This window comes from Pan paniscus, chromosome 19, assembly GCF_029289425.2.
Source record: "Pan paniscus chromosome 19, NHGRI_mPanPan1-v2.0_pri, whole genome shotgun sequence".
NCBI lineage: Eukaryota > Metazoa > Chordata > Mammalia > Primates > Hominidae > Pan > Pan paniscus.
Window position 1 is genome coordinate 79,233,474 of NC_073268.2, and position 27,955 is coordinate 79,261,428.

At 35.5% G+C, this 27,955-nt stretch overlaps 1 protein-coding gene across 9 annotated transcripts in view; it reads left to right on the forward strand.

Annotated features, from left to right (window-relative positions):
* TANC2 (tetratricopeptide repeat, ankyrin repeat and coiled-coil containing 2) overlaps positions 1–27,955 on the forward strand; it is a 471,869-nt gene that overhangs the window by 104,333 nt on the left and 339,581 nt on the right. For all 9 annotated transcript variants that reach the window (XM_034942670.3, XM_034942673.4, XM_008963747.5 and 6 more), the window contains one exon: positions 14,184–14,255. In XM_034942670.3, coding sequence (XP_034798561.1) covers positions 14,184–14,255 — 72 coding nt within the window. The remainder of the gene's footprint in view (positions 1–14,183; positions 14,256–27,955) is intronic.

A 27,955-nucleotide genomic window follows, 5' to 3' on the forward strand; every position in this document is an offset into this window, starting at 1 on the left:
TCTTGATAGTTTCCTTACTACTGGGGATGTCAGATGTTCCAGGTTCATTTAGTACATTTCCTTTTCAGACCAGCTAGTTCTTTAAGAAGTCTGGGTTTCTTTTAATGGAGAATGGCATTTCAAGATCACAACCTGGGCACTAGACATGTCCACTGCTACTGGATCAGTCTGTTTCTAGGCGTTTTCAGTGGATAGAGTTAGGATATACCTGTGATTTATAAGATTGTATTGATGTTTCCAATATAGATTCAGTATTACAGAATTTTTACTGTACTTCTGTACTACCTTCATAGCTCCTTTCTTCCACACTGAGAAATCTGGTTCGTAAGGGAAGATAGAAATAGTGTGTCCCATAATTACTCGCTTGCTTTATCCCTCCTTATATAGAGAGTGGTCTGAGAATATTACCACCACCAATTACTGAAATCAGTTAATTTTTGTTGTTGTTCATGCTGTCTCTATTCTTCCCCATTCATTTATGGTTGTACTGTACATGTATTGTCAGATCATGTAGTGATTACATACTACAATCTCTCTCTTTAAAAGTCCTCGTTTGGGCTGGGCGTGGTGGCCCACGCCTGTAATCCCAGCACTTTGGGAGGCTGAGGCAGGCAGATCACCTGAGGTCAGGAGTTCGAGACCAACCTGGCCAACATGGTGAAACCCCGTCTATACCAGAAATACAAAAATTAGCTGGGCATGGTGGTGGGCGCCTGTAATCCCAGCTACTCAGGAGGCTGAGGCAGGAGAATCACTTGCACCAGGAGGCAGAGGTTGCAGTATGCTGAGATCGCACCACTGCACTCCAACCTGGGAGATAAGAGCGAAACTCTGTCTCAAAAAAAAACAAGTCCTCATTTAATCTTAATTCTGGAAACAACTGCATATTAATCTCACCACTAGTGCTTATTTTGATATCTTTCTAGTTATTTTGTTGGCTTAAAGTTCTTTTTCTAATGGAACTAGGAAGAACTAATAACAGTATTCACTGAGTTTTTACATGTTGATAGCAGTTTGTCTTTATCCCTTATACTTAAAGGTAAGTTTTACTGAATGTAAAATCTTTAGCTCAGATTCTTTGTATATTTTAAATATCTTTTTCCATTTTATTCTGTTTCTTTTTCTTTATAAATCATGTTTTGGAAATGAGGTTTGATGTGTGCCTACAGTCCCAGCTACTTGGGAGGTGGAGGCAGGAGGTGGAGGCTGTTTTTGAGCCCAGGAGTTTGAGACCAGGGTGGGCAGTGTAGCAAGACCCTGTCTCAAAATAAACAAATTTAATTAAAATTTTAAAGATTATGGCCGGGCACGGTGGCTCATGCCTGTAATCCCAGCACTTTGGGAGGCCGAGGTGGGCGGATCACCTGAGGTCAGGAGTTCGAGACCAGCCTGACCAACATGGTGAAACCCCGTCTCTACTAAAAATACAAAAATTAGCCGGGCGTGGTGGCTGGCACCTGTAATCCCAGTTACTGGGGAGGGTGAGGCAGGAGAGTTGCTTGAATCCAGGAGGTGGAAGTTGCAGTGAGCCGAGATCACGCCATTGCACTCCAACCTGGGTGACAAGAGCGAAACTCCGTCTCAAAGAACAAAAAAACAAAAAACAAACAAAAAGATTACATGATAGTTTTGCTTAAATACTCAAATGATCCCCCCCTTTTCAAATCCAGTAATTTTAGTAGAATTTAGTGCATTGATCTAAGTTGATAATGTCAAGTATACAGGGTACTCTTGAAATACATAGTTTCAAGTGTGTGTGTGTGTGTGTGTGTGTGTGTGTGTGTGTATCCTTCCATGTATATATGTCTATGTATGCATATACACATATTAACATAAATACATATATAACTAGGTGTATATATACATATATAAAACATACATATACATGCAGGGGTTTTTTTTCTGAAAAGGGATCTTGAATTACAGTTTTTCTGTTCTCTCTGGTTTTCTGTAGAGATTCCTATTTATCCTTATGCTGGACCATCTTTGCCTGTCTTCAGTATTTGTCACTTTCCTGCAAATCCTTTTTAATCCCTTTCTTCTCTTTATTTGTTAAAAAATTTCCTCCCTTTAACCTTCTCTTTCTCTTAAGATCATTTTGTTTATTTGATCTTGCGTTTCTTCTAGTTTAGTCTTCATTACTGAAATGAATTTTATTTATAATTCTTTTCTGATTTCTGTCTCTTCATTTCTGAGTTTTTCTGATTCTGATTTGTATTGCTCTTTGATGTGTTATCTAATTTTCTTAACATTTTTAGAACTTTTTGAAATTGCACATTACAGTTTTGAATTGTATATTACAGCTTTAATTTTTTTTTAATAAGCCTTTTTGGTGTAGTTTCATTGGAGGTATTACGATGCTTTTTATTCTCTTTCTTTCCTTTCCTGTCTTTGGGATTTGACCCTGATGCTTTCTTGTTGATCATTTTTGTTTAAAATTAGTTTACCCAAGTATGTATAAGGAGACATGTCATGATAGCTTTTTCTAACTCCACATAGCTTTCTCTTTTGTTGTTTTTTTGTGAAGTGTTACATTGCAGCTTGCCTTCTAGCACTGTTCTCCTCTTGTACTTTGATTTAGACCTTCTCTTTTCTTTGTCCCTTTTGTCCATTTTCTGCTGAATTTTCATTCCACTTCTAGGACTTTCTTTTTAGCATGGAGCCGTAGCTTGGCACATCAGTTTCAAGAGTACATGTGGCTAAACTGGTCCAGCCTCTTCTGAACTTTCTACTGCGGGCCCCATGTACTCATTTGTTCTTAGAGTGGGCAAACACCTTTCATTGTCAGCTGCTGTTATCAAATTAACTCTTTGTATTTTCCGGTGAGTTGCATTCTAGTGATTGCCAGTTTCATGGTCTGTCATACACCCTATTGCTCCCCAGCCCCCTCCTCCCCATTTTGTCTCATTTAGATGCTCATTAAGTTTCAGGTCTATAGCTGTTTTGTTTGTTCTTAGCAATACCCATTTATATTTTAGGGTTTGCAAGGATACCTTTTGTACAAAGGAAAATCCAACAGTATTCTTCTACTATACTCTTCATACAGAGCACTTCTGTGACCAGATGTGTGGGGGCATTTTTTCCCCACCACGCAGTTCTTCAATTCTCTGAAGACACCAATCAGGTGTCCTATAATTCAATTCAATTCTGGCTACTTAGAGTTTAGAGTCAAATCCCATTGGTTAAGGGCTCAGTCCCACAAACATGACAGTCACTTCAGATGCCAGTTGCAAGTCTGAGTTTCTAGTATTTCTGACAAGGAAAAAAATTGGAGGTCCCCACAACCCCTTCCTCAGGTTTGAGCATTTGCTAGAATGTCTCATAGAACTCAGGGAAACACTTTACACATGTTTAGCTGTTTATTATAAAACAATATGACTCAGGAACAGCCAGATGATAGAGATGCTTAAGGCAGGGTATTGGATAAAGAGCCCGGAGCTTCCATGCCCCCTTGGGGGCACACCACTGTGCACATATTCAGCAACCCAGAAGTTCCCAAACTCTGTAGTTCAGGAATTTTTATGGCGGCTTCGTCACGTAGGCATGTTGGACTGTTAACTAAATCTCTAGTCCTTCTCTCCTTCCAGGAGGATGGGGCATGATGGGCTGAAAGTTCCTAGCTTCTAATCATGGCTTGGTCTTTCTGGTGACCAGCCCCCATCCAGGAGCCCACCAAGAATTAACTCATTAGAACAAAAGACACTCCCGTCACCCAGGAAATTCCAAAAGATTAAGAGGCCTGTGTCAGGAACTGGGACAAAGACGTGTGTGTGTGTGTGTGTGTGTGTGTGTGTGTGTGTGTGTGTGTAGAGATATATCTCTTACAGTATCACACTTCGTTACCCAGTATTGTGTGTGTGTGTGTGTAGAGATATATCTCTTACAATATCACACTTTGTTACCCAGTATTGTGTGTGTGTGTGTGTGTGTGTGTGTGTATAGAGATATATCTCTTACAATATCACACTTTGTTACCCAGTATTGTAATTCTTGTTCCTGGGTAGTTGTTTTACTCTCTGTTATTGTTCTGATGATACTTACGTTGGAATTTTGGAAGATCCAAAAACTGTTCCACTGCCACTACCTTTTCACAATTTTCTTTATAATTTTTTGATGGCCCAGAGTTCTTAACTAAGGTGTCTTCCATCAGTGTCTGACATGTTTAAAATATGTGGGCTTTTATCTATATTCTGAGCTTTTAAAGATGCTGGACATCTACTGCGTATGTAATCTTCAATATATATATGGACAGGTTCTACATAATGATTGCTAATGCTGTATAACTGTAAAATGACATGAATCAGTCATATAATTAATTCAAAGAAGTCTGATAGAATGAAAAAGTAAAAGTAATTTGGTTCCATTCAATTTGGGAGGTATAAGAATTATAGTCTTTATATTAAAAAATACTGGGGCCAGGCACAGTGGCTCACACCTGTAATCCTAGCCGTTTGAGAGGCTGAGGCAAAAGGATTGCTTGAGCCCAAGAATTTTGAGACCAGCCTGAGCAACATAGTGAAACCCTGTTCTCTACAAAAATTACAAAAATAAGTTAGCCAGCTGTCTTGGTGTGCCTGTGGTCCCAGCTACTCAGGAGGCTGAGATGAGAGGATCACTTGAGCCCAGGAGCTCAAAGCTGCAATGAGCCATTATCACACCACTGTATTCCTTTGTGGGTGACAGAGCGAGACCCTATCTGAAAAACAAACAAACATACAAAAACAAACAATTATACAGTCATTTCACTAGGAGACTCTCAGAATTACTTTTAAAGTATCTCTTAATCTCTTAAGCTTGATCTAATATTGATACATAAATGCCTGTCCTATTCAATGATAAACTCCTTATAGAGCCTTTTTACAATTTTCCTTTTATGTATTTCCATCTTTTTAAATATATTCCTTTTCAAATGGTTGGAATACAAAAATTATTGTGGATTTTATTGTCTCTGGATAATCTATTAATCTTTATATACTGTTTATTGTATATTAAGTTATAATTTAAAAATAAAAGTATATATTTATGACATACAATGTGATGTTTTGATATATGTATGAATTGTGAAAGGATTAAATCAAGCTAGTTAACCTATCTGATGTCTCAAACTTTTTTTTTTTTTTGCTTTTTGTGGAGAATATTTATCTGTACTCTCAGCAATTTAAAGAATTATGCAGTGCACTATTATTTACTATAGTCACCATTCTGTACAATAGATTTCCGGCACCCATTTCTCCTATCAAACTAAACTCAATACCCTTTGAGCAGCATTTCCCCGTTTCTCCCTGCACACCCCTGCTCCCTCCAAGCCCCTAACAACCACCATTCTACTCTGTTTCAGTTATTTTGACTTTTTTAGGTTCCACATATAAGTGAGACAATGGAGTATTTATCTTTTTGTGCTTGACTTAGTTTACATAGCATGATGTCCTCCTGGTTCACCCATGTTGTTGCAAATGACAGAATTTTCTTCTTTCTTAAGACTGAATAGTATTACATTGTGTATTCATCCATACATTCACCACATTTTCTTTATCCATTCATTGGTTGATGAACACTTAGGGTGATTCCATATCTCTTGGCTATTGTGAACAGTGTTGTAATGAATATGCGAGAGAGTGCAGATATCTTTTTGACATACTGATTTAATTTCCTTCAGATATATACCCAAAAGTGGGAATTCTTGAATCACATGGTAGTTTTATTTTAAAATTTTTAAGGAACCTCCATACTGTTTTCTATAATCGCTGTACTAATTTTATATTACTACCAACAGTGTACAAGAGTTCCCTTTTCTCCACATCCCTAGCAACATTTATCTTTTGTCTTATTAATTATGTATGAGGTGGTAGCTTATTGTGGTTTTAATCTGCATTTCTCTGATGGTTAGTGCTGTTGGGCATGTTTATATATACACCTGTGGGCTCTTTATATGTCTTCTTTAGAGAAATGTCTATTCAGGTTCTTTGCCCATTTTTAAATAAGATAATTTGTTCTCTTGCTATTGAATTGTTTGAGTTCCTTGTATATTTTGAATACTAGCTTCTTATCAGATGTATGGTTTGCAAATATTTTTCCCATTTTGTAGGTTATCTCTTCACTCTGTTGATTGTTTTCTTTGCTGTGCAGAAGGTTTTTTCTTTTTTCTTTCTTTGAGACAGGGTCTTGCTCTGTCGCCCAGACTGGAGTGCAGTGGGTGACAGATTGCACCCAGTGGTGCGATCATGGCTCACTGCAGTCTTGACCTCCCAGGCTTAAGTGATCCTCCTGCTTGTTGTCTGTGAGTCAAGTCTTGGTCCTGTAGCCTGGGCCTGCAAGGTACGTCCTGTTGTCAGGGTCTATTGGGATGGGCCTGGACCTGGGTCAGCTGGAGCCTTGGCCCTCAGGGTCAGGCCTGGATCCTGGGGCCACAGATGCTAGCCTGGCAAAGGGTGGGTCTGAAGCTTGGGACTTTGAGAGCTGGCCTGGTTCTGGGGCTAGTGTGGAGCCTGTGGCTGGCCTGGAGTCTGAGTAGTTAGGAGCCTGCCTATAGCATCAGGTCCCTTGGAATGGCCTGGCGGTGAGATAGGTCTGGAGCCCTGGGTATGTGGGGCCAGCCTGGTGGTAGGGCAGATCTGGAGCATGGGGCTGCAGGGTCTAGCCTGGAGCCTGAAGCTGTCGGGGCTCACCTGGCACTGGGGCAGGCATGGAGGCTAGGTTTACATTGTAGTTCAAAAGCTAGGAGTGGTGACCAGGGCACAAAAAGAGATATCTAGAGTGGAAGCCCTCTAAATCTGTTTTGAGGAATGAGAAAGGAACTCAACACTCAGAATATGCCAAATGCTCACCACCCCTTTCCTGTTGTTTTATTTTCTGCTGCCCCAACCCCCGACCTTAGTGGTAACATCAAGAATTCACATAAGCCAAAATACTGAGAAAGGGGAACCATCCTCTCTGGTGGAGCTATAGTCCCAAGAGTTGTCAGGCCATTCTTTAGATTATTAATGAAAGCTTTTTTTTTTTTTCATTCTTCCTAGCACTGTGCTCCAGACACAGATATAGTCATGAAGTACATGCAGAGCAAGGTTACTATAGCCCTAGGTTTGTCAGGGTACCAAAAGAGGAGTCTTAGGGAAATGGAAAGTGCTGAAAAGATTGCTGTGAGGGGCACCTCAAAGTCAACCCCATTAAGTTTTTATGAGCTCCTGGAGTCACCCCTGAACTTCACAGGTGTGAATTTGGTCCTAATTGTCATACCATGGACTTTAGAACTGACCTAACAGATCACTGCCCAGCACCCTGACTGACCACTTCAGGGTACACAGGCAGTACAGATATCGATAGCAAAGGCTTTGAAAAATGTAACTAACATTTCCTGTAGTATTAAAGAAGACTTGGAGTTTCATAACTCAAAACATTCATAATGTCCGGATGCAACCAAAATTATATACAAAGATTGACATACAAATTACATATGAAATTGATACACAAAGAACTAGGAAAATAGCAATTTGCAAGGGAAAAGACAACAGATACCAACTCCAAGAGATGACCGAGATATTGGAATTATCTGACAAAGATTTTAATGCAACTATTATAAAAATGCTTCTCTTTGGGGTGAAATAATGAAGGAAACCTTTTATTGTTACTATAACAATTGATGCCTCTCTTCTGAAGTGTAATATATTTCAGCCTGAAAAGTCTTAAATTTTTATCTCTCATGTATGAAATTAAATCAACACCCTATTTTTTATTTTATTAAAAATAATAATAAATAAATTCCCAATGGGAAAAAAATTTAAAAATACTCCAACAAGCAATCATGTGAACCTTCTTGAAATGAAAGGAAAAATAAAGTCTTAAGAAAGAAATAGGAGATGTATAAAGAAGAACCTAATGAAAATTTTAGAAATACTAAATATAAAGACCCAAACAAGAAGCAAACTTGATGGGTTCAGTAGCATAATGGAAGTGACTGCAGAAGGAATCAGTGAACTTGAAGACAGATCCATAGAAATTATCCAAATCTAAACAACAGAGAGAAAAGCAGGGGATGACGGGGAAGAGAACCACAGGGATCTGTAGGATAATAACAGAAGATCTAGATTCATAACATTGGAGTTCCAGAAAAAGAGAAGGAAAAATGTGGTGTTAAAATAATATTTGAAGAACTTATAGCTGGGAATTTGTCAAATTTGGTAAACAGCACAAATTTACAGATTCAGGAAGCTGACTGAATCCTTAATAGGATAAATGCAAAGAAATTCATACCCTATCACTATGTGATCAATCTGCTGAAGACTAAAGATGAAGAAAAAGTCTTGAAAGCAGCCCGAGAGAAATAACGCATTACCTAGAGGGGAACAACAATTTGAATGACTGTAGATTTCTCATCAGAAAACGTGCAGATCAGAAAGTTGTGGCAAAAATAGGCAGAGGATATAAACAAGAATATACACACACCAAATGGCCAGTAAAACATATGCTCAGCTTCATTATTAATGAGGGAAAGGCAAATTAAACAAGAATCAGATACCAATTCGCATTCTTTAGCAGAAATGAAAAAAACCTGAGTAGTATTCGTGAGATTGTGAGGAAATGGGAACATTAACTTTTTGTGGAAATAAAAATTAACGCAACTGTCTTTGGCAGAAATTTGGTTGCTCTTATGGAGTTTTTGCATTATATTATTTAGTAGTTTTGCTTCTATATCTTGAACATGTGCACAAGGAGCTTATATACAAGCAGATTAGACATGTGCTATAGGAAATGGTTCATTGCAGACTTCCTTTTGAAGTACTATAAATTTGGAGACTATCTAAATCTTCATTAGTAAGAGAATAGATACAATTGATATATTCATACAGTGGAATACTAGAGTTAAAATGAATTCGACACAGATAAATTTCAAAACATAAGTATTAAGTAAAAATGGCACATTGCTGGATGATATAGTTTCATTACACTTACATAGTATAAACATTTGTGGAGGCATATATATGTAATAAAAGTATAAAAACATGCATGTTTTTATTCTAGAGTTAAAATGAATTCTAGAGTTAAACTGAACGTCCACACAGATAAATTTCAAAACATAAGTATTAAGTAAAAATGGCGCATTGCTGGATGATATAGTATCATTACACTTACATAATATAAACATTTGTGGAGGCATATATATGTAATAAAAGTATAAAAACATGCTTGTGATTTTACATATTAAGATATAGCGGTTAATTTGGGGAGGGATGGAAGAAGGGAAATTGTATTGAACTGTATAATGAAAATATCAGCTGTGTACAACTGGTAGTGTTTTAGTTGAAAACAAATTGATGTAAATATGGGAAATCTTAAGATTTGGTGAAGTTTGATATTTGCTATATCAGTGTGAGTTATATTTTCACCGTATTTTCTATATATTAAATTTATTTACAATAAGATAATTAACTTATTTGTATATAATTTTGATAATTATGATTGTTATGAACATTTACATTATGAACATATTTCTCAGCTATTGGCACTGTTGAAATCTGAGGCCTGATAATTCTTTGTGGTGGTAGGCAGTCCTGTGAATTCTAGAATATTTAGCAGCATCCCTAGCCTCTGCCCTTTAGAAATGAGTAGCACTCTTCCAGTTGTAACAACCAAAAATGTCCCTAGAAGTCCGTGGTTTGCTCCTGGTTGAAAATCACCAATTTAGAGACTACAAAGTGCTGTCACATGTGTTAGCTCATTTGAACCTCACAACAACCTTCAGAAGAAGATGTTACTTTGACCTCAGTTTTACAGATGAAAACACTGAGACTCAGAGAAATCATCTAAAAATGACAGATACGGAACTAAAACTCAGGTCTTATTATGCCCACATACTGACTTTTTGTTCATTTGTATGTACATGAGTATATATTCCCACACATTTCCTGGTAACCTTACTAAAAGTAGAATACAAATTAAACATTCTAAAGAGTTTCTTATTTTTGTATTTCATTCACAGGCATATTATTTCGTATCTCCTCTAGTAATTTGTTGATGTCTGTCTCAGGCATCTTAATGATTACTGGGTTCCATTGTGCTTTTTTCATGAAAACTTCTTATAAATAATTACAAATTAAATAAAAGGAGTAGGTCCTCTACAGAGGACTGTTGTATTCTTCTGTTTTGCCTGGGTCTGTCTTTTTTGACATGCCATATTTTCATTCTGCATTTGGAGAAAATAGGTTACCAATAGAAACTTTTGCTGGGCTGCTTTTATTTCCTTATTAACTATCATGAAGTGTTTATGTAAAACACTTGTTTACAGAAATTTTTATAAATGGATTTTCATATTCAAAATATAATTTTGGTTTCAAACCCAAGTATCAAATTCAGACTGTAGAAATTATGTACACATTAGTTTTTCATGAAAATAGGAAATGATATTACCACATAATCTAGATATTGTGGTTTTCAGCAATGTTTATTTAGAATAAAAACCATAAACTTAAGGGGAAAAAAATCTCTTTCACAATGCATTGTGCACTTTTAGTCACCTCGCAAGAGCCTTTCTTGGGCACAGAGAAGATTGAGATGTAAGATGTAATTAAGCAGTCAGGTATTCCCTTGCTTTGGGGTGGTTTTTGGGAATTTTACATTTTACTCACTAAAGGATCACCTAGAGAGAGCCAAGAAAAGGGTCCTTGAGTCCATGCAGCCATTAAACTTTCAATGGCCCCTAGGCCGGACATCATTTGCAGAGCCGCCTTCTCATCCTTACTGGCCTTACTCTCAAGTCATTCAACTCATTCCTTTTCACAGAGATTGCTCTAATTAGCCTTCTAAACTAATCTCCCTGCCTTTAGATCAGGGGTCATTTCCCACTGGCCAAATCTAGGTCACTCCTAGTTTTTGTAGGGCCCATAATCTAAGAATGGTTTTTATATTTGTAAATGGTTTAAAAAAATTAAAAGGATAATAATATTTTGTGACATATAAATTATATGAAATGAAAATTTTAGTGTCCATAAAGAAAATTTTATTAGAGTAGAACCACATGTGTTTGTTCATCCAGTATCGAAAACCACCACCCTAGTCTCTACACTACTATAAGGGGTATCTTTTTAAAATGCAAATTATTCTAGGTAAATGTGTTTAAAGATTTTTTTAAAAAACATTAAGCAGGTCAGGGTTCTTAGTTGTTTCTCACAGTGTAATTTCTATGACAGCACATGCAGGTTAACATTGTGCCTCACTATAGGTGAGTTAAAAATGTTTCCATCTCAAGTGGTTAATTTGATAAGAGTAATTCATATATCAATGTCATGAGCATTGACCTTTTCACTAAAAAGAAAATGTATCATATTTTCACACTGTAAGCATTTAGAAAGAACTACTTTTACTTACTTCTTTTCTTGTTAGAGCAGCTTTTTTCTTGAATTCCTTGTAAAGCATGTATACCTAAGCTTGCTGTGATAGATTTCATAGATGTGGGGAATAGATGCATGATAGGGACTTTAGTTACCTAAGCATGGGTATACAGAATGTCAGGTGCTAAATTTTCTTAATAGAGTGTAGAATTTTTTTTTTTAAAGAGTCAAGGTCTCCCCTTGTCACCTAATTGGAGTGCGGTGGTGTGATCATAGCATAGCTCATTGTAACCTCAAATTCCTGGCCTCAAGCGATCCTCCCACCTTGGGCTCCCAAAGTGCTGGGATTACAGGTGTGAATCATTTTGCCCAGCCCTAGAATTTCTTAAATAGTGGTCTTCATTAGAAAGGAGCAGTAATATAGACCTGGAGAGGGAGGGTTATAGGGTTGGCAGTGTACCAGAATTCCTACTGAGGTACTTTATTTTGGTTGTGGCCAGTTGATTGTCAAGAGAAGCTCTCTTTTAGTAGAATGAATAGACAGAGACACCAAACATGGCTTTTGGGAAAAACATTTTTTTTTCTTTAGAGAATATATCTTTCGATTTTATATTGGAAGCACATAGGAAGGTTATATTGTAAGACTAAGTCCTCATAACCTGCTTTGTTAGAATGCCTCTATTCTGTAAAGGAATAATTGCTATAGTTACTGATTAGTGCTTTTTTAACATCGTTTTTATGAGAAAAGAATAAAATGGGAACATGAATTGAACTCAAAATATTTAATAAATTTGGGTAGAAATTAGTATCAGAGAGATGTATTGAGTCAAACATCCTTGGGTTAAAATCCAGTTTCATTTTTACTGGTTTTGTCATTGGATTTCAGTTAGTCACCATGAGTTTCAGTGTTCTCAGCTGTGAAATAGGTCTTTACTTCATAGGGCTTTGATGAACTATGTAAAATACCTGGCAGAGAGTACATAGTAATTATTGGTTGCCTTTCTCTCTGTTCTTAAATACATTTTAGAAAGAAGAGAAAACTTTAGGATTTTTGGACATATTGAATATTAATTCACAAGAGAGTGAGGTAGAAGGAATCCTAGAGGGTTTAAAACTTAGAAATTAAATTTGAGTTGGCCCAGTTGAAATACTGAGCCTTATTAAAAAGAATCCATATTTATAGAGTTGTTTACTTAGAATTTGATATACAGTTAAGAAGAATTGTAAATGTTCACATTTCCTTTAAAAGGACAAAATTAAAGAATTTAAGTTTTAATTTCAACAGAGGCAGATCAGCCATTCAGAGATGATAATCCATGAGTAGATTTTTGCTTTAATTTTTAAAAATAATGTCAAAGAAAAATTTCTTATATTTGTCTTTCAGATAACACCTTATTTTGTCAACATGTCTATTTTTATTCAAATGTAACTTATATAGTAACAGCAGAACTAAAATAAACTGATTTATATTTAAAAAGTATTTTCATACTGGAGGAAAAAATATGGTTGCCTATCACTTTGAGTATCTTTCTATGTGATAAGTTATTTTACAAATCTGACTAAATTAGTGGAGTGTTTTACTAGATTACTGTGGACTAAGAGATATGAATATTTCCTGGCAATGTACTTATTATTTTGTATTGTCGTCGTATATTTGGAATCGATTGATTAAATGTTACTGTACTTGCTAGTTTAACAGCCCTCTACAAAATAGAGAATAGTTGATATATATACATGAATTGGATTTAATTATTGCTAGGCCTTACATATAATAAATATACTTAAAAGGAAGCTTTATATCAATAATGAATTAAAAAACAGGCCATTCTGTTTAAAAAGCAATAGATGTTACTACATGAGCTCTATTAAAAAGAATAAACCATAGAATAAGTAGATGACAGAGCAAGAATACTCTTTATTAAACCTGCTTGCAGCTACTACCCCTTTTCCCTGTCAAGTTAAAAATAAGACAAGTGATTGTATGAAAGAATGAACAAAGGAAATTGTTTGATGCCTTAATGCATTTTTCATCTGATTAAAGTGATAACAAATTTATAGGTGTATAGACCACTATGTTAAAGATTTTGCTTGGTTTAGTTTCATATTTTATATTATACTTTACATTCTTAATATATTAATTTCTGTTTTACTGTGCCTATTTTAATGAATTTATGATGCATAATTTTTCTGTTTCTATATAACAAAATTGAGGCAATTATTTACAATAAAGTAAAATTTGTTTTAGCTTTTCTTAACATGCATGAGGGAATATACTGTTTTGGTTATTTCTTAAAAGAAGATGTATATAATGAAATGGATTTGTTTCTATATAATTTTAAAAATCACAGTAAAATAAACTCAAGATTTATTTGGTTTTTAGCCTTTATTGATTTATTTTATAGGTTTATTGATTTTTATCTCATAAAACATACGCATGTAATTCTTATTATAGTAAAACAGTACTAGGGATTATTTGATGTACTGTTGTACTTTAGACAGAAAAAGCAGCTGTAATTAATTTAAAAGATTGTTTTAAATCAGGCCTTCTTAACTGGAATTCTGTGACTGAACTTTGGTGTTGATAACTTTCCTTCATTATATGCAAAGTAGAGTATATACATATGGGGGAGGGGAAAAACACCTACACTTTCTTAAGACTTCAAGAGGGGAGTGTAAACCCACAAAAATCAGGGCAAGAACCATTGGTTTATACAAGAAAAATCCTCAAATATTTTAATGATCCGGATTATAGGAAATACAAATAAATGATCGATATAGTAGTTTTAAATGTAGATAATGTCAGAGACACTGTTATGTCAATCTCATTATCTATTTGCTTATGCTCCTTTTAATTTTATGCAGATGGAGGGAGCGAGGAACCACCGGATCGAAGACAGTCAAGTGTAGACTCTCGCCAAAGCCGCTCTGGGCAAGGTAAATTTTCATCAAATTGATTATTAAATTTCAAAAAATAATGATAGATATTTCTTTCTAGTACTTAATTTGGAGACTAGGATATTGCCATGGTATAGTTTAGATATTCTAGTTTCTCATTTAGGATTTAAATGATATGATGTAAAAATCTATATATTATTTATTCAAGATATATGAAAATTAAATATTGTCTTGTGCCTGTTTTTTTAAATGATATTAACTTTTAAGTAATTTTGAAGCATTATGGTATATATCTGGATATCACTTTTGGAATGGATCCAAAAGTGAATTTTCAACAACAACATTTGTTGGAGTATCATCACACACTGACTTTTTAAATTTCATCAATATAGTATTTGTTGTCTTAGCTGTCTCAGAAGAAATGGTTTTTGTTGGTAATTGCTATGTTAGGATCTTTCTACTTATTTTTCTTTTCTATTTAAAATTTATTATCACAGGGCTTTGATTAATTTTTGAAGGGGCAACTTCAAAACTAGGTAAAAACATTCTGAGTCAGTGAAATACCCAGTTAGACCTTTTCTAACTTATTTAACATTGCATGACCACCAGCTCTGTATTCCTTTTTCTTTATAGTACTTACCACCTTCCTATTTATTCTGTTTATTTTCTCTGTTCAAAACTAGAATGGATGTTTCGTGATAGCAGTGATTTTTATGCTTTGTTCACTGCTGTATCCTTATGTGCCAATAATAAGTACATAGTATATAGTAGTCACTAAATAAATGGTGAATGAATGATCTGAAAGAGAATGAGTTGAGAACCCAAAATGATGAATAGATTATAAAATTTCAGACAATCATTTATTGAGTTTGGTTTTCAAAGAATCTTTAATAGCATAAAATAAAATAAAGGTGAGATTTACAAATGTGCAGTTTTTAATCCTGTAAAAGCTTCAGATTTATTTATTCTATAATCGTGTCCCTCTTTTTCTCCAAGTTTGCTCTTCCCAGTTTTTAGAGCTGTACTATTTTTATAAAACTGTTTGTTGCAGATTAAAAAGAGGAATAATATGAGTTGAAAATTTTAACTTATGCTAATACTTAATCATACTTAAGTAATAAGCATGTATTATGACTGTCTGGAATTTATCTTATTCACTCTTATTTTCCCTGTAAACATATTTTGATATAAAAATGAGATTATGTAAAACTCTAAAAATAAAATTAGTACAAATTACTACTAAAATTGTAATTATTAAATGTCTTAAATTTTATTAAATATCAAATATAGATTTTTGAAATCACTTACCTAATTTACTCTGAGCTTTGTCAGTTAAAATATTTTTCAAATCAATGAGCGTAATTGAATTTTATTAACAAAGCTAAAACTTCAAACAACAAAACCAGGGATTTCTGTGATCCAGAGGACTACTACCTGATCTCAATTTGAAGTCACCAGGAATTGTATCATTGTTAGAGTTAATTGATAGTAGAAGCATGTTTCTGAACTTTTTAGAGATTTTATTTGTAATATCTCTTTATTCAAAAGAAATATATATTTTTTTTATATGGAATCTTGCTTTGTCACCTAGGCTGGAGTGCAGAGTGCAATGGCTTGATCTTGGCTCACTGCAACCTCCGCCTCCCGGGTTCAAGCGATTCTCCTGCCTCAGCCTCCTGAGTAGATGGGATTACAGGCCCGGCTTTTTTTGTATTTTTAGTGGAGATGAGTTTTCACCATATTGGCCAGGCTGGTCTCGGAACTTCTGACCTCAAGTGATCCATTCACCTCAGCCTCCCAAAGTGCTAGGATTACAGGTGTGAGCCACCGCGCCTGGCCAGAAAGAAAATTATAAAAAACTATCAATAATGAGTTGAAATGAATGAGAAATAGTATTAGGAGTAAAAGATGGGATGAGTATAAAACGTTTGTTACCTCGAGAAACCCACTGAAAGATCAGTAAAGAAGGATTGGAAGGAGAAAATATCAACACAGTTTTAGAAACTGGAGAGTATATGAATAATTGAAAACTGAACTCCAACAGTAGCAGAGGAAATCAACAAAACAACCTCAAGAGGTCTCAAAAAGCTTGAGAATGGCAGTGTGTGGAAATGGAGATGCAGTGACAATTGGTTGAAAGTCAGATGAAGAAGCATTGGGTTTCTGGAACTTCCTCCCCAAAACCAACTAACCAGTCAGCTGGGCAAACGCTGAACTCCTCACCCCTAACCAAAAGCAAAATTTATCCTTAGGAGTGGGGAAAACCAGAAACACTGTAGCCTGGGAGACACCAGGCATAGTTGAGGGCAGAAGTCCCATGCTAAAAATGGGAGAATTGGACCTTAGATATCTCTCTCCTGTTTTCTCCTACTGGGCTCCCAGAATACTGGCAGTTAGACCTTCAGATTTCAGGCAGGAGGTTGGAAAAAAAATGTCTTTTCTGGAGAATCTGACCAAAAAAAGGAAGATAAAAGAAGAAAGAGGAAATTTAGTCATCAGAGATTCCTGAAATAAACAGGCCAGTTAGCTCACTCCATGTATCAAAGCTCCAAATCAGCTTTTCAGTCCCCTGCCCTTAAATATGAGCAGCTAACAAAGATGAGTAGATATTTGAAGAAACTCTCTAAATGTATGAAAGATAGAAATTAAATGGAATAAAACAACTTGGAGAGACATACATTTTTGCAGAGGAAAATTATACAACTATTATCCCCAGAAATAAGAGAAAATAACCATGAAACAAGAAGTACATAAAAGAGTAATAATATGACTTTAAAAAAGGCTCTTAGGCATTGAAATTCTGATAGTAAAAACCAAAAGCTTCGTAGAATTATCAGAGACTAATGTGCTGAAAGAAACTCTGAAAAAATAGAGCAAAAGGACAAAAATAAGAAACGAAGGAGGAGTGTTAAGAAAAATCACAGGATCAGTCCAGGAATTTCAGTATTCAAATAATAGTTGTCAAAAGAAACACCGGAGAAAATGGAAAAGAAATCATCAAGATGATTCAAGATAATTTTCTTAACTGAAGAGCATAAAGTTTCCTGATTGAAAAGGCTCACTTTGTGCTTAGTACAATGGATGAAAATAGATCCAAACTAAGGCACATTGTGGTGAAATTTGAAATCACTGGAGCCAAACAGATCGTTCATGCTTCTGGGGGGTGGGAGGGAATGAGTTGGCTTTGCACTTCTCAGTCGTAGCATTGGAAACTGAAAAATAAAGCAGCATCTTCAGTATTCTGAAGGAAAATACTTTTCAATCTCTGAATTCCATATGCATTGATACTATTATTCAAATACAAGAATAGAATTAGATGTATGCATTTTCAAAAACAATCTGCCTGTCTTATACACTTTCTAAGGAATCTGTTGGAGGATGTGATCCATCAAATGAAAAAGTCAGCCAAATGAAAGAAATGAATTACAAGAGACAGGAAAGTCAATAAAGCAGAAAGATCCTTCAGAATGACAATAAAAAGAAGGGGATAGAGGGCTAGCAGTTCAGATTGGGGTGGGTTAGAAGCCTCCAGAAGAGTGGTCTTCAGGAAAATGAGATTGGTAGAAACCTGATGCAATTAATTGTCTTTAGAAAAGTTTTAGACAACTGATGAGAGTCTCAAGGTTGAAATGGTGATAAATACATAAAATAGTAAGCAAAAGAAAGTTCTGAACTACAGGGAAGATAAATAATGTGTAAGAAAGGAGATGTTAGAATAATGTCGTCAGTTCTTTAGCAGAATCCAGAGTAGTTGATGTCCAAGCCAGTCACCTCCAGTAGAAAACGTGATCAGTTTACTTAATTATGTGGTACAAATAGTTTCATTATTTATTTGATTTGGACTATTATGATAGGAAACAATGCTCTAAAGGAGGGCAAGTCTGACCTGTGACTTTGTTTTTGTATGGTTGGTGTATTTGATTTGCTAAGAATTTAAATTATTTTTGCATCTATATTCACATGGAATATTGACTTTTCATTTTCTTGTTTTCTAATGTCTTTATATCTGGTTTTAGTATCAGAATAATGCTGGCCTCATAGAATAAGTTGGAAGTTTCAACTTCAGTTTCCTCCTCTTCAGTTTCCTAAGCTACATCGTGTAGAATTGATATTATTTCATCCTTAACTGTTTGATACAATTTCTCAGAAGCTAATTGGCCTTGGAATTTTATTTGCTGGAAGGTTTTAAAATGTGAATTCAAGTTATTTAATAAATATAGGACTATTCAAATTATGTGTTTCTTCTTGAGAAACATTTTAATATCTGCATAATCTGTAGTGATGTAAGCATTCTCATTTCTGATACTGGTAATTTGGGTATTCTTTCTCACTGTCCTGATCATTTTGGACAAAGATTTGTCAGTTTTATACATCTCAGAGAATCAGTTTTGTATTTGGTTTCTGTATTGCTTTCCTGTCTTCTATGTCATTGATTTATACTTTGTCCTTTATTATTTTCTTTCTTCTGCCTGCTTTGGGTTTAATTTTATCTTTTTCTTGTTTCTTAAGGTAGAATCTGGGGTCATTGATATGAAAGCTTTCTCTTCTAATATAGGAATTTAGTGTTATAAATTTCTGTTTACTGCTTTAGTTAGTTACATAGATTCTGATAAGTAGTATTTTCTTTTAGTTCAAAAATACCCTTTTGATTTTTTCTTTGACCCATGTGTTATTTAGAAGTATGTTGATGTAGTTTCCAAACATTTGGAAGTTTTTCAGATATCTTTCTCTTATTGATTCTTACTTAAATTTCATTGTGATCAGAGGACAAACTTTCTGTAGGTTGAATCATTTTAAATTTGTTAAGACTTGTTTTATGGCCCAGGAAATGATCTATTTTAATAACTGTTCTGTGTGCACTTTAAAAGAAAGTGTATTATGCTGTTTTAGGGTGGAAGGTTCTATAAATGTCAACCTGATCACGTTGATTGATAGTGTTATTTAAGTCTTCTATCTTCTTGCCGATTTTCTTTCTACTTGTTGAACAGCAAGGAATATTGAAATTTCAGGCTATAAGTGTGGATTTGTCTATTTCTCCTTGCAGTTCTGTCACATTCCTTGTACCACTGGTCCTCTGATAAGAAAAATTCCTCTTCCTCAGAGATTTATGTGTCTCTTCAGCTATAGCTGCTGGTTGTGAGATGGGCTTGCTTAGGAACAGGGCTGGATGAGAAAGGTAAAAGAAGAAAAAGCCAGGGGATTTCCCCCATTCACACAGTCCCATATAGAGGCCCTCCATTCCCACTTTCTAACCAGAAAGAGAAGACTTATTTTGTATCTCTTTGTGTTTGTTCCTGGTGTGTAGTTCCAGGATTTGGATTCAGGCTTGGGGTTTGGGGTACATAAAAAACAGCTGGAAACTCATTGCTGAACTGGTTGTACTTTAAGTTCTAGTTTTCTTCCACAGTTTGCCCACTATTGTTTTCTTTTCTGAGTCTCAGATTGCTGGTTCATCATTCTTTCCAGGATTTTCAGTTATACTCAGGGGTTTTAGTTACATTCAGTCAAGGCATAGTGTGCTTACTTCATCTTAACTTTCTGTTTTATTACAATATAGATAGCACTCAAAATATTTTAAAATTAGTATGCATGAACATCAACCTACCGGGACAGATGCTAGTTCATTCAGAACAAACGCTAGCTGTAGACAGCTGATCCCCATATAGGTGCATACTGCCTGATAATCTGCCCTGCCTGATTGTGGATACAGTTTCTATTTCATGTTTCTTCTCCAGTAGCAGCAGAAATATATGTTGTCTGTTGGACTGTGCCAATGTCTTACCCTCTGTGCATGAGGGTCCTTTTCTTTCCTTTGTGTTAACAAGTTCCTTGGTCTCTGATCTGTCTCTCTGGTACAGTGGATTTTGACTCAAACATGCTCATACTCACTGTTCCAGTTCAGGGGCAGAGACCTCCAATGTCTTCTGCTTATTATATGTAGGAGATGGGAGACAGGCTCTTGAAATGTGACTATAAAACTGATTGTGTTAGTTTAACCCCAGTATGACTGCCGCAGGTTAGGTGGTTATTTTCTACTTTCCAATAGCGTATTATGTATAATTGCACTATATTACTTATTATATTTTGTCTTATTTGTCTATTGGGTCTCCATTTTTCCTAGTAATGTAAGAGTTTATTAATAGCAGGGTCTTTGCATACAGAACAGTGCTAGTGCCTTGTATTTAGGTTATCAAGTTTGATGAAGGAAACTACAATTCCTGGAATTCGGATTCTGTATTTCAGGAATCTTGAGTTACTTTATCAGAGTTGGTTTTTTTGTTTGTTTGTTTTACTGGCTCCATTTTCTGCATTAAATGATTTTTTTCATTAGTGATCATATATATGTAAGCAACTTACTTGGTTCTAGACATTAAGTGGGTAGATGAACCAGCATGATATGATTGAAACCCAGTTTTTATTTTCTTTTGCAAAAATAGCATTATGCAGGCATTGAGTTCTGGCGTACAAGATGTGTACTGGTGTAATGATGTCCACGAAACCAGCTCATGCTGGAAGATGGGAAAATGCGGACGGTGTGGCTTTGCATGATTTCCATTATTTGTAGCCAACTTTATTTGATTAATACATGCTGGTGTGTCAATAGAACTAGTATATTAAATTGTCAAATATACTATATTCTGATCCTCTTTCCTTGCAAATATGTAAAATATTTAGTAGAAATGAGATGTTTATGCTCTTGAAACACACAAATTATTCTTCAGTCTGGAAAGTTACAGTGATTTCTTTATTGAACCAACTGTGGTTAATTACGTAGAGTGACAAGGAAATTATTTCAATATTCAGTGTATTATTTCTTTATCTCAGTATAAGAATATATCTAGTATAGTAGCATTACTAATGAATAAGACCGTTCTGTTTATGTGCCAGGTTGTAAACTAGGTGCATAATCCTCATTTAATTCTCAGAATAATGTTGTGAAATCACTATTATTTTCCTACAGGAAATATTAATTTTATATTATATTCTGGCTTTATAGTTATCTACATCCCAAGTTTCGAATCAGTATTGTTGGTAGCATGTATTTAGAACCTTTTCATTCTGATATATAAAGTATATATTTGTTTGTTGGTGGTTGGATAATATTTGGAAGATCTGAGCTTAAATGATAAATCCCTCTGAAATATCTTTATTGCTTGTTCTGTATTTCTTCAGAAATTTAATTTGTTATAGATTTTTTAAATTAAAACACTATTTTTATAAAATTAAACTTGAGATGCCTTTTGGAATACGTAGCCCCAACTTGAGGCCAATAATTCATTATTATTTAGAATGTTAGGGATATGTCTTAGAATGTATTGTTATAGTTTCATTAATTTTTTAAAAAGTTAATTTATACCAAACAATGTAGACATTTAAAAAGGATATGTTAAGGCTTCTTCCTGTTCCACTCTCCTAAAGTAACAAATACCTACATTCAGTTTGTATCTTTCCATGTTTTCCTCTGAGCTCATACTGGCATATGCAAGGATGCGTATGCATATATAAACCAGTTTGAAGGTTTTTGAAAAATAAAATGCAGTTTTAGTTCTCCCCTTCTCTCTCAATTAACAGTATAGCATGGCCATCCCTCCAGGAACATACTTAAATTCTTAATTTCTTAAAATCTGTGTATTGGTTGATAGTCTAAGTAACCCATTATGTATTCCACTGTTTCCGCATATATGAGTGTTCAGATTTGCAAAGTGATTATGATAATTAATTTATAATCTTAAGCTCTTGGAATACGTGGCCCCAAGCACATTTTGTATCAGAACATAGTAAATAGCCTATTTAGCTTATGATAATTGGCCCAATTAACACTAGAAGCCTTGTAGAAGCCGCTCCTTGCTTATTCACCTTTATGATAGAAAAGGAATAAAAGCATGACAACTAAAAAGTTTGGAAGGCCGGGCACGGTGCCTCATGCCTGTAATTCCAGCACTTTGGGAGGCCAAAGGCGGGTGGATCACGAGATCAGGAGATCAAGACCATCCTGGCTAACATTGTGAAACCCCGTCTCTACTAAAAATACAAAAAAAAAAGTTAGCTGGGCGTGGTGGCGGGCGCCTGTAGTCCCAGCTACTTGGGAGGCTGAGGCAGGAGAATGGCATGAACCCGGGAGGCGGAGCTTGCAGTGAGCCAAGATCTTGCCACTACACTCCAGCCTGGGCGACAGAGCAAGACTCCATCTCAAAAAAAAAAGAAGTTCAGAAAAGGTATGAACATCTAGAAAGATTTTATTTTAAAATATTCTTATGTGAATTTTTCTGGTAAGAGATAAAAGTTATAAAAAAAACTTTGTAAGTCTTTTTGAAGGGTCATAAACAGTTGGATAAGAAATTATTAGGACGGCATCTGTTGGTAAAGCCTGGGGAAAATTATTATAGAGTTGATACATTTTTTGTTTTGTTTCATATGAAGAGCAGTTGGTTTTAATGTTTTTTTCCTAGTGAAAGATTGAAGAGCTAGTTCCCACAAGGGGGCAGAATAAGACAAACCTGAAACCTTCACACTATAAACACAGAAGTGGTAAATAATGTAACAAAATTTATTTTAAATTTATAGTTGATTTATTAAGAAGGAAGGGGAAATCACAAGGAGCTAGAAATGAGCAGAGAGGTAATTTTCTGATCGTCCTATGAATGGTACCATATATTGGCATATGTACCTACCTGTCCCCCGGCACATGTATGGACTGTAGGGTGATCATTCAGCTGTGGCCTTAGATTAGTATTGATGAGTGGAAGTTCATTTTGCTAAGTCCATGTATAAACTCCATCCCTTTGTTAATGAGGGTAGGGTAGAGTGGCTGGTTAGGCCATTTTCATTGGCTGAGACTGACTGAGTCCCCAGAACAGGCCATCTTGTTTACCAGGTTAAGCAGCCCCTTCTCTGCTGTGTTTGCTCTTTGTCAGGTATTCACATGGGGCATAAATTACTTCATGTGTGTTCCCTTTCAAAGAGATACAGCCAAATTCTTTGACACCAGATATCTTTGTAATCAGTTTTCTAATTGTTCCAAGTCTCTGAATATCCAGTAAAACCATTAAACACTGTCCATGAGTCAGTATAGAACAGTACCTCTGTTATCTCTCCTTACAATCAAAATGGACAATCAGGCCCTGCTCAAATTTCTGCCACAGGGAGGGCTTCACTTCTTCACTTCACCACTCCTTCAGGACCACCCCTGAATGGGGCTGCTGTGCTGTTGTCATCTACATGTCATGCAGAGCCATGACATAACTACTCTGCCAGTCACTTCCTGTAGCTGTGTCTTCATCCAGACCAAGTGATGAGAGAACAGACAGAGAAAAAAGCAACAGCAATGAGGATGTACTTCACACCCTTGGGACCACAACTCCTGGGATAAGAGAAAAAGATTCCCTTCTCTTAGACTTCAGGTGCTTGCCCAGTCACCACTACCATATCTGCCTGGGAACTGGGATGGAAGAAAAGGTGGAAAGGGAAAAAAAGGGGGAGATTTCCTCCAGTCTCTTGGAGCCATAAGGGCCCCTTTTTCTGGTCCTCAGACCAGAAAGGGAGGGATTCTCTTGGAGTTTTTTCTGATCTTACCCAGTAGATACTTCTCTGAGTTTTGAGCTCTCCAAGCCAGGTAAAATGCAAGGAAAAAACATAGTAAACTCAATACCACTTCAGAACTTTAAAGTTCTGTGCTCCTTCCCCAGTCTGCCTGATAATATTTGTTTTCAGTCTTCAGACGGCTTTTGGATATTGTCAAATGCTTTTTATGGATCTGATCATATGGATATGATCATGTGATTTTTCTTCTTTAGCCTGTTCATGTGATTGATTTTGTTAATTGATTTTCAAGTGTTGAGCTAGTCTGGCATACCTGGTATAAATACCACTTAGTCATGGTGTGTAATTCCTTTTATACATTTTTGGATTTGATTTGTAAATATTTTATTGAGAATTTTTGCACGTACGTTCATGAGAGAAATTTCTGTAGTGTTCTTGTTGTATCTGTCTGGTTTTCATATTAGGATAATGCTGACCTTATAGAATAAGTTAGGAAGTAGTCCTTCTGCTTCTACCTTCTGAAAAAGATTGTAGAGAATATGTGTAATTTCTTCCATAAATGTTTAGTAGAATTTACCAGTGAACCCATCTGGGCCTGGTGCTTTCTGTTTTGGAAGGTTACCAGTTACTGATTAAATTTATTTAATAGTTATAGGCCTATTCAGATTGTCTATTTTTTCTTGTAAGAATTTTGCCAGATTGTGTTTTTCAAGGAATTGGTCATTTTATCTAGGTCATCAAATTGTGGGTGTAGAATTGCTTATAATATTCCTGTATTATCCTTTTAATGTTCATGAAATCTGTGGTGATACCCCTCTATACCCCTCTTTCATTTCTGGGATTAGTAATTTGTGTCTCTTTCTCTCTCTTTTTTAGCCTGGCTAGAAGCTCCTCAATTTTATTAATCTTTTCAATTTTTTTTCTTTTCAAAGAACCAGGACTTGGTTTTGTTGATTTTTCTCTATTGATTCCCATTTCCAATTTCATTGATTTCTGCTCTAGTTTTTATTATTTCTTTTCTTCTGCTTGCTTTGAATTTAATTTGCTCTTCTTTTTCTAGTTTCCTAAGATAGATGCTTAGATTATTGATTTTAGATCTTTCTTTTCTAATATATATATTAAGCACTATAAATTTCAGTCTATCACTGCATCCCACAGATTTTGAAAAGTTGTATTTTTATTTAGTTCAAAATATTTTAAAATTTCTTTTGAGATTTCTTCTTTGAACTGTGTGTTATTTAAATGTGTGTTTACTATCCAAGTATTTTGGGATTTTTCAGCTATCTTTCTGTTATTGATTTCTAGTTTAATTCTGTTGTGGTCTTAGAGCAACCATTGTATGATTTCTATTCTTTTGAGTTTGTTAAGGTGTACTTTATTGCCCAGAATGTGTTCATTCATAATGAACATTCCATGTGCGCTTGAAAAGAATGTGTATTCTGCTGTTGTAATGTGAAGTAGTCCATAGGTGTCCATTATAACCAGTTGATGGATGGTGCTGTTGAGTTCAGCTGTGTCCTTACTGATTTTCTGCCTGCTGGATCTGTCCATTTCTGATAGAAGGCTGTCAAAGTCTCAAGTGTAATAGTGTATTCGTCTATTTATCCGTGTAGTTCTATCCATTTTTGCCTCATGTTTTGATTCTCTCTTGTTACATACTCATCAGTCAAGACTGTTAAGTCTTGTTGGGGAATTGACTCCTTTAAAGTGAGTTTTTTGTAAGTAACACATTAGTTGGGTCTGTTTTTTTGACCCATTGTTACAATCTCTGACTTTTAATTGGTATATTTAGATTATTGACCTTTGAAGTGATTATTGATATAGTTGGATTAATATCTGCCATACTTGTTACTATTTTCTGTTTGTTGCCCTTCACAGTTTCTATTCGTCTTCTACTCTTTTCTGCCATTTGTTGTTTTAATTCAAAATTTTATATAATTCCATTTTCTTTCCTTTCTTATATCACTTCTTTTTTCACCTTTTTTAGTGGCTGCCTAAAATTTGCAATATATATTTACATAAATTTAAGTTCACTTTCAAATAATACTGTACTATTTCACAGGTAGTACAGATACTGTGTAATAACAAAATATCCCTAATTCCTCCCTGGCATCCCTTATATCATTGTTGTCATTTATTTTACTCACACACACACAAGCATACATGCACATGTGTGTCTGTATGTGTGTGTGTATATGTATATTATACATATACACATAGCATACACAAGCATACATAATCAAATATATTGTTGCTATTATTATTTTGAACAACTTATGTGTTAGAACAATTAAGAATTTTTTAAAAAGTCTTTATCTTCACGTATTCATTCTCTAAAGCTTATCCTTTATGTAGATCAGACTTTCTGACCTATATCATTTTATTTCTCTGAAGAACTTTTAACATTTCTTGCAAGGCAGGTCTTCTGGCAACAAATTTTCTGTTTTTGTTTGGGAAAGTCTTTATTTCTCCTTCACTTTTGAAGGATGATTCTGCAGGGTATAGAATTCTAGGTTTGTTTGTTTTTTTAACCACTTTATTTCATTCTATCTTTTCTTGTATTGTTTCTGAGGAGATATCAGATATATTAATAATTTTTTCTTTGCTTTCCTGTAGGTAAGGTTTTTTTCCCTCTGGTTTAAGATTTTTTTGTTTCTCTTTGATTTTCTGAAGTTTGAATGTGTTTTACTGAAGCATAGTTTGTTTGGCATTTATCCTGCTGGGAGTACTCGGAGCTTTCTGGTCTATGGTTTGGTATCTGACATTAATTTGGGGAAATCTTCAGTCATTATTGCCTTAAATATTTCTTCTTCTGTTATTCCCATTATGCATATTTACACCTTTTGTAGTGGTTCCACAGTTCTTAGGTGTTCTGTTCTTTTTTCTGTTTGCTTTTCAGTTTTGAATGTTTTTATTGACATATCCTGAAGCTCAGACTCTTTCCTCAGCCACGTCCAGTCTGCTAATGAGGCCATTAAAGGCATTCTTAATTTCTGTTCTAATGTTTTTGATCTACATTTTCTTATTCTTTCATAGAATTTCCATCTACTTATGTTACTCATCTGTTCTTGCATGTTGTCTACTTTTTTTCATGAAAGCCCATAGCATATTAATCATAATTGTTTACATTTATAGTCAGAACCAGTTTATAGCAGGGTGTTTAATCCCTGCTGTTGAGAGGTGAAGCCAGCTGGACTTCCTGGGTCAAGCAGGGACTTGGAGAACTTTTCTCTTACAAGAGGTTTGTAAAACACACCCATTAGTGCTCTGTAGCTAGCTAGAGGTTTGTAAAATGCACCAATCAGTGCTCTGTAAAAACACACCAATCAGCGCTCTGTAGCTAGCTAGAGGTTTGTAAAATGCACCAATCAGCGTTCTATAAAATGGACCAATCAGCACTCTGTAAAATGGACCAATCAGCAGGACATGGGCGGAGACAAATAAGGGAATAAAAGCTGGCCACCCCAGCCTGCAGCGGCAACTCACTGGCCTCCCTTTCTGTGCTGTGGAAGCTTTGTTCTTTTGCTCTTCACAATAAATCTTGCAGCTGGTCACTCTTGGTTCCGTGCCACCTTTAAGAGCTGTAACAATCACCACAAAGGTCTGTGTCAGTGAGACCACAAACCCATCGGAAGGAACCAAATCCGGACACACTGTAACTGGGTGTGTTTCTAATCCTTGCTCTGTCTCTTCCAACAGTATCTTTCGCCTTTTAATGTGTCTTGCAATTTTTTGCTGAAAGGTAGACATGATGTTTTGAGTGGAAGGAACTGTGGTGAATAAACCTTTAGTAATGTAGTGTTCAGGTGTGTGGGAAAAGGAAGCATCTAAGTACTTTGGTAAGTTCTTGTCTTTTGGTGAGCCTGTGCCCCTTCACTATGAACTTTACCAGTGCTTCTCTGTTTTTTTCTTTGTTTTTCTTTGTTTTTTGTTTTTTTTCTCCCTTCTCATAGTTAGGTGGAACAGGATGGCTAGACGAGGCTGAAGTTTGGTATTTTTCTTTCACAAGTGTGGTTAAGCTCTGGGAAAATAATTTCTCCTGATGGTTAAGAAGAATACCATTCTCTGGTACATTTCAAAATGGTTACTTTCCTCTGCCCCTCCTGGAAGTAGGAGTGGATTTTTCTTCAATACTGACTGAGAGTCTCATAGTGCTCCAGGAGATAAAACTCCCAAAAGATTGGGGCCCCTCTGAAACT